This window comes from Morone saxatilis, unplaced genomic scaffold (assembly GCF_004916995.1).
Source record: "Morone saxatilis isolate NCDOM2014 unplaced genomic scaffold, NCSU_SB_2.0 Contig18, whole genome shotgun sequence".
Taxonomy (NCBI): Eukaryota; Metazoa; Chordata; class Actinopteri; family Moronidae; genus Morone; species Morone saxatilis.
In genome coordinates, this window is record NW_023339740.1 from 29,110,500 (window position 1) to 29,118,113 (window position 7,614).

Consider the following 7,614-nt stretch of genomic DNA (forward strand, 5'->3'; position numbering starts at 1 on the left):
CACACACACACACACATAGGACCAGTATGGAACCAGGTCAGGACCCAGTACCAACACCAGTATTCCACAGACCTTAAAAACCCAGAGAACCTGGAACACTTCACACAGTGTTACCTTGTTGGTTGTGACATAAAACTAAATGGCAGGCTTTTATTGTGAAAGAGAAGAAGGAAGTGTATATAGCCCCGCCCACTGTGTATTGTTTCACCTGTTCAGCTGTCGTCCACTGACAGTCAGTCAGTCAGTACTGCAACCAGAACACAGACTGACACAGTTGTACTATACAGTAGTCTGTAGTTGTGTTTGTACTGTCTGTGTTTTATTGTCTGTTCTGTCTGTACTTTCTGTGTTTTAGTGTCTGTACTTTCTCTGTTTTAGTGTCTTTACTGTTGTCTGTACTGTCTGTGTTGGCGTGTGTTGATATTTCTTTTAATCTGCTGTCTCAGCATGAGTCAGGAGTGTCCACGCCCCCTAAGAAGCCCTGGCCTCCTATTGGTGGAGACAGGAGGGTGAGTGTGTCAGTCAATGCTTCCAGCCAATCAGGGATCTTTTTGGATGGGGAAGCTTGCATGGCTGTTGGCTTGCATGTCTGTCACTCATAATAAACCAGTGGGCTTCAAGGACTTTCAGGGGTTCTGGGTCCTGAAGTTCTGGTGGTCCATCAGTAGGATTTTGAAGAAAGTCAGTGATTTTATGGAGTTACAAGTGAGGGAGTTTCAGGGTCCTCAGAGTCCTTGAAGAAATTCCAGGGGTTTGGAGAATTGCAGTAGTCTTTTGGGGGAACTGGGTGTTGGAAGGGTTTCACAGGGTTCTTGAGGTAGTTCCAGGTTTTTTAGGGTTCCTAATAGTGACGTGGGGATGTTGTGGCAGTCAAGGGCTCCTTGATGTAGTTTAAGGACTCCATTTAGGTTCATGGGTGTTAAATTCCAGGGGACCTTAAGAGAGTACCAGGTATCAAGGTAGCTTGATTGATCTTGTAGAATTGCAGGGTGATAAAAATCCTTTAAAAGACATTTAAGGGGTCCTTTAGGTACTGGTACTGGTGGAACGTCCTCCATGGGTTCTTTAGAGCTTCAAGTCATCCTTGAAGGAGTTTGCATGTTCTTGTTAGGATTTCAGTTGGATCCAAAGGGATTTGATTGATTGTCCAGGGAGGTTCAAGGATCTTGTGAGTTTCCAGTAATTCTTGAAGGAGTTCTTGTGGTTCTTGAGACGGAAGTGGCCCAACGTCCTTTTAGGTAAGAAGGTAGTTTGGCTCCCAACAGTCCTTGAGAGCACCCAGGTTTTCCAGGATCAGGAAGGGGTGATGTCATATTATGACCCAGCACTGACATCATCAGGAGGTATAACGTTGTGTGTTCATGGGCTGCTCTGATTGGCTGACTGATCCATCTGTTATCGTCTATGAGGGGTAACCTTCAGTGTAAAGGTGCTTTCAGACAGCAGTGTGGTCGCCAATGGCAACTCAGCGAGCAACAGCGGTGAGTTTAAACAGTTGAACTATCGTAAACTTTGAATTCTCGCTCTCGTTGTCGCTGCCACTGCGTTTATGCTGAGAACAATGGCGACTGTGGAGGAAACCCGCTGTCTGAAAGCACCTGAATGGATCCATGTTGTTGCCATGGTTATCTGCTCTGCTGTAGAGCCAGACATCTGTGATCCTCATTATTCAAATGTCTGTCTCCCGTTTCTCTCCCCCCCCCCAGGACCCCCTGTGGAAGGTGCGTCGCAGTCAGAAGTTAGACATGTCGGCTCGTCTGGAGCTGCAGTCGGCCCTGGACGCTGAGATCAGAGCCAAACAGCTGGTTCAGGAGGAGCTGCGCAAAGTCAAGGCCACCAACATCAACCTGGAGAGGTCAGAGGTCACACAGAGACAAACCATTACCTGTCTGTCTCTCCTTACAGTCTGTCTCTGTTCTCACTTGTCTGTCTGTCTGCAGTAAGCTGAAGGAGTCGGAAGAGAGGAGCAGGGAGATGGCGGAGCAGATGGAAAGTCTGAAGAAGGAAATGGAGGAGAGTCGCTTCCGCTCTGACAAAGGTGAGACCAGGTCCTGGAGTCCCTCAGGGTTCAACCCATGGTCCTCTGTTAATCCACATCCTGTACATGAGCCGTCCCCCCTTTCTGTCATTACACACATGAACCTGTTTGTGTCTGCAGGTCTTAAACTTCCAGACTTCCAGGACTCCATCTTTGAATATTTCAACACGTCTCCTCTGGCTCCTGACCTAACCTTCAGAGTGAGTCTGTGTGTCTGTCTATGTCTGTCTGTCTGTCTGTCTGTCTGTCGGTTTAGACTAGGTTTAACTTTCGTACAATCAAGTAAAATCATCATCATGTGACCTGGGCTCATTCACTATGCCAATCACATTCACTCATGTGATTGGTCGGGCATCAGTGGGCAACCAATCACATAATAAGCCCAGGTCACATGATGATGAGGTGAACAAGTGCTGTCCTGAATTATCAAATGCTCCTGGAAAATGTCAGAATGAGATCTCTTAAAGGAAGTGGGAACCCTAAAAATTAGCCTAACGCAGATTAAAATGACTGCTGTTCACATTCAGAACACGTTAATGTTTCTTCTTTCTTTGACCTGCAGACCACAGACATAGACTCCCCCCCCGAGAAAGAGACCACGCCCCCATCGCCATCGACCGCCTCCGAACATGAGGTCAGTCTCACACACTGGAGGTCTGTAGGTTGTATATGTTCCTTTACCTGACCTCAGTCAACCACCTGTTTGTGTCAACAGGAAGTTAAAGCAACATCAGTCCCACCGAGCCCCTCCCCCACATACCAGAGCTCAGCACTGACCACACCAAAGGTACGCTACTGTGTCCCCAGGTGTGACCTTACCTGTGATAATGAATCAGATATAAACAGTAAAACAAGAATCACTTTCATTAATTCTGTCGTTCACAGCCCAAAGCTCACCAGCTGAGTATCAAGACGTTCTCCAGTCCAACCCAGTGCACCCACTGCACCTCCCTGATGGTGGGACTCATCAGGCAGGGATACGGCTGTGAAGGTACGCAACCACATACACACAGCTTAGTGTTAGCCTCCAGGTAACAATCTTTGAGACAGTGAGACACAGGATCAAGATCTCCAAGACCAACAGGGAATGAAGTATGAAGCTGGTTATCCCACGGATGAGTCAGTTAGGTTAGCTGCACGGCTGATAGAGTTAATGGCAGTTAGCAGTTGGCTATCTGTCCATCAGAAACTCTGTAACTGACCTCGGCACTGTACCGTTATTCCCTGTTGGTCTCGGAGGCTGTGTTCGATCCCGGTCCGGCTGCTGAGCCCGGTTCTGTCGACCGCTAGCGGCAGATACAGTTAGCAGCAGTTAATTAGGGGTTAGCTACTTTAGCTAAAGCTATCTGTCCGTCCGGTAACTCTGTAAATCACAGAGAGTCGAAGCTGAGCAGCCGGAGGACGTCAGAGGGAAAACCAGGAAATATTTTCCCCATAAAATCTGGTCCAGTTTCACCAAAATCACTGAATACAGTTAGAAAGCTGAGCTAGCTAATGTATCTATACGGTAGGTGTCTGTAACAGCCTTCAGAAACACTGTGCTCCGGCGGCGTCAGAAGGGGGAAAGCGTTTGATTGGACGCAGCATTAGTAGATAGATGTGATACAAAGACTGATTATGACTTCATGGGAACTTTGATGTAGAATAAACGGTAAGTAATATGACACAAATAATAAAGTACTCACATTATTAACATTATTTGTGTTCTTAAACACTCTATGATTGTTCTTATAAAGACTGTCTGACTGTCTTTCTTCAGTGTGTTCCTTCATCTGCCACGTTTCCTGTAAAGACCACGCCCCCCTGGTCTGTCCAATTCCAGCAGAGCAGGCCAAGAGGCCGCAGGGCATCGACGTCCAGAGGGGCATCGGCACCGCCTACAAGGGCTACGTCAGGGTAAGTGACGGAGTACAGATGCAGTGCTGATGCAGTAGTTGTGCTGTAGTTCCACAGTACTGTATTCACATGTTGCTGTCTTTCTGTCAGATCCCAAAGCCCAGCGGTGTGAAGAAGGGCTGGCAGCGAGCGTTCGCCGTGGTCTCCGATTGTAAACTGTTTCTCTACGACGTCCCAGAGGGAAAGTCCACCCAGCCAGGGGTGGTGGCTAGTCTGGTGTTGGATCTCAGGTAACTGTGAACCTGTGTGTCAGCTCACAGGGAGTCAGAGGCAGTCTCAGAAATTCTTGGTTCTGGTTATCATGAGAGGATTTGTGGAGGTCAGGGAAGATTTATGATCATAAGATTTGAGGAGGTTTCAGGTAGTTTTAAGAAAATGTGGATAGTTTGAAACAATTTGGATAGTGGTGGTCTGTTGACATGGTTCTAGAAGTTTTAAGAAAGTTACTGTAGTTCCAGAAAGGTTAGGGTACTTCTGTAAAGATCTAGGTAGTTTTGAAGAGTCAGATAGTGTTGAGAGGACTTAGGTAGTTTTGAGAAGGTTTAAGTGGTTAATGGTTTGGGTTGAGACGGTATTGACAATGTAGAGATAGTCTTGAGAAGTTTTTGTTGGTCTTTTGAAAAGGTTCAAGAAGCTTTAAGAAAATGTGGGTAGTTTAATAGTGAGAAGGTTCCCCTAGATTTAAAAAGGTTAGGGTAGTTCTGAAAGGATTCAGAAAGTCTTTAGTTGGGTAGTTTTGAGAAGGTCCAACCAGATTTGAGGTTTTTCTCAACAGTGGAATTAGAGTTTTCAGTTTAATACACTGTCTACATTGTCATATATCGATACTGGAAACAATGTTGTTTGTGTTACAGAGATGAGGAGTTTTCCGTCAGCTCTGTCTTGGCGTCAGATGTGATCCACGCCACCAGGAAGGACATCCCCTGCATCTTCAGGGTAGGAAACCCCACTCACCACTCACTGTCTGACCTCTGACTGCTTCTGTCATTTTTTCCAACCCAGTTTGGATGAAACCAAGCCCTGTATGACGAAAGCCTGAATGGCTCACCCATCACTTCTTCCTCCTCTGGAGCTGTTGAGTTAACAGAGTCAAGAACAGAGGCTGTATTGTGTGCAGCTCTGGTTGTGTTTGGGTTGGTAAAACAAACAGTCAGTGGTGCTGCTGATACAGCAGTTTGTTAGATGTAGTTTCTCAGGTAAACACACCGACCTATTTGGCTGTCACCGTCACTCCTAACAGGTGTCCACAGGCTGGTCTGCCCCCCCCCACACACACCAAGCACTTCTTTGCCTTGGTAGTAGCTAGTCAATTCAGCGAACCCTGCAGTTGCCTTCATTCCTGCTGTGTCTTCTCTCTCCGGAGGGGCAGCCTGCCCTGAGCAGCAGCAGGCCAGACAGGAACGACTGTGACAACTGAATGTGCTTATGGGGGAAACTAAAGCAAAGCTCACAACCTGCCAGAGCTACGCTACAGGCCAAAAGTTTGGAAGCAAGCTCAAATTTGTACAAGAAAAGATCAGTGTTTCATTGGTATACTTTGCAACCAAATAAACATGATTAAAGAGTCACTTATCAGAATACATTTTTACTATAATTATCAGGTATTTGGGTTTTTCTTGCTTAGACTTTGCTTTCTTCAAAGTGACCTCCTCCTCTTTAACAACAACATGGCATATACAAGGCATTCGTTCCGCAAGTTTTTTTAAGGTATGTGCCGGGAATTGCATTCCAAGCTTTCTTTTTTGTTATTTTTTTGGGCCTTTTCATGGCTTTATTGGGTAAGACAGCTGAAGATCGACAGGAAAGGTGGGTAGAGAGAGAGGGGATGACACGCAGCAAAGGGCCACAGGCCGGATTCGAACCCGGGCCGCTGCAGCAATACTGTATATGGGTCGCCAGCTCTACAAACTGAGCTAACCTTGCGCCCCGCATTCCAAGCTTTCTTAAGTTAGGGTTATTTTCTTACTGGTCGATCCAATGTCCCACACAAGCTCAGTTGGAGAGAGGTCTGGAGACTAAGGGGGCCAACCATCTTTCAAAGAACACCTTCCTCTTCTTTTTTGTCTAGGTAACCCTGACAGAGCTTGGAAGAATGCTTAGGGTCATTATCTTGCTGCAAAACAAACTTTCGACCCACAAGTCTTAGTCCAGATGGAACTGCATGATGCTGGAGGATGGAGTGGTACTGTTCCTTCTTCATGAAACCTACTCTATCACCTGCAAAATATCCCCATTACCACCTCCATGCTTTATTGTGGGTGTTATGCATGGAGCTTTGAGATGTTTACCAGTTTGTCTGCGGACATAGACTGCGATTTGAACCAAATAGTTAAAACCGGCTTTCCCCGGTCCAGAGAACTTGTTTCCAGTCAGTCAGCCCGTTCATCTCTCATCTTTTTTTTCTTGTTCTTTGGATAAAGTAGTGGTTTTTCTCAAATGTCTTTTCACAGTTGTCAGAGATATGGGTTTTGACCTTGTCATGTTGATTTCCTACCTTATTTGTGGTGCTGTTTTTCGGCGATCTCTCTTACTGGTGACAATGATATGTTCATCCTCTGCTTTTGTAGTAACCCTCTTTCTTCCAGACCTTTTTCTATCATCATAACTTACAGTTTCTTCTAGTCTCTTAAGGGTGTAGTGAACTCCTATGTTGAACACCATTAGGCGTTTTGCAATTTCTCTTTCAGTGTATCCTTCTCTCCTCAATGTAGAAATCTGTACTCTTGTTTCTTTACACAGTTGAGATTTATTGGGAGTTTTGTATGCAAACTTTTAAAAGTCAAAGATCTGAATTGAGTAATGCAAACTGTGATTAGTTTTTTACTTTTGCACTGAACTTGTGACTCTTGCAAATCATCTCAACCCTAAAGCTAAGCCCTTCTTTTCTTTTGTTAACATTTATTCAGCAATGTTACATCATTACAATGTAACATCAATGTATACCTAAAGGTAAATTAAGGAAAATGGTGCATATCAGTGAAAGTCTGATCATGCAGTAAACACATCCCAAAATTCAAATAATTCATACTGGTTTTTAAGAAAGGTATTGTAAACAGAAACTTGAAGTTGCTTCCAGACTTTTGGCCTGTAGTGTACATGATGCAGTGTTAATAAGCAATAAGTTCATCACATGCAGCACCCCATGTTGCTATTACTCTGCTAAGTGTCCTCTTATCTGGAAAGAACACTTTCTGACCTTTGTTGTTGCTGTGATCAGGTGACCTCGTCACAGCTGATCTCGCAGCTCTCCTCGGTGTCTCTGCTGGTGCTGGCGGAGAGCGAAGTGGAGAAGAGGAAGTGGGTCAGGATCCTGGAGAGTCTGCAGAGCATCCTGACCAAGAACCTGCTGAAGAACCGTCAGGTCCATGTTCTGCACGAGGCATATGATGCCTCGCTGCCCATCATCAAGACCACGTTGTCTGCTGCTGTGCTCGGTCAGTAAGGATTTTCTGCTACGTTCTACAGCTAATTACTACTGACAGACTGTACTGAGTACCGTTACTGAAAGATTCATCTTTATTTAAGTTTTCAGAAGTACCAAGAGGATTTAATAATAATCAATAAAGACCTGCTCTATTTGTGTGTCATAACTTCTGTTATGAATTGGCGCTATGCAAATAAAATTAAATTGAATTGAATTGAGTTCCCTGATGGACTTGTTGCTAAAAGTAGCTAACTGC

General features: G+C 45.2%; 1 protein-coding gene across 1 annotated transcript in view; it reads left to right on the plus strand.

Annotated features, from left to right (window-relative positions):
- The window catches only part of LOC118328768 (serine/threonine-protein kinase MRCK beta-like), an 8,033-nt gene extending 510 nt beyond the window's left edge, over positions 1 to 7,523 (plus strand). Inside the window, exons 2-12 of the mRNA XM_035662667.1 lie at positions 379 to 509; positions 1,707 to 1,855; positions 1,941 to 2,038; positions 2,159 to 2,238; positions 2,601 to 2,672; positions 2,754 to 2,825; positions 2,924 to 3,029; positions 3,798 to 3,934; positions 4,025 to 4,164; positions 4,789 to 4,870; positions 7,152 to 7,523. Coding sequence (XP_035518560.1) covers positions 379 to 509; positions 1,707 to 1,855; positions 1,941 to 2,038; positions 2,159 to 2,238; positions 2,601 to 2,672; positions 2,754 to 2,825; positions 2,924 to 3,029; positions 3,798 to 3,934; positions 4,025 to 4,164; positions 4,789 to 4,870; positions 7,152 to 7,376 — 1,292 coding nt within the window. The 3' untranslated portion in view covers positions 7,377 to 7,523. The remainder of the gene's footprint in view (positions 1 to 378; positions 510 to 1,706; positions 1,856 to 1,940; positions 2,039 to 2,158; positions 2,239 to 2,600; positions 2,673 to 2,753; positions 2,826 to 2,923; positions 3,030 to 3,797; positions 3,935 to 4,024; positions 4,165 to 4,788; positions 4,871 to 7,151) is intronic.
- Positions 7,524 to 7,614: the final 91 nt, after the last annotated feature.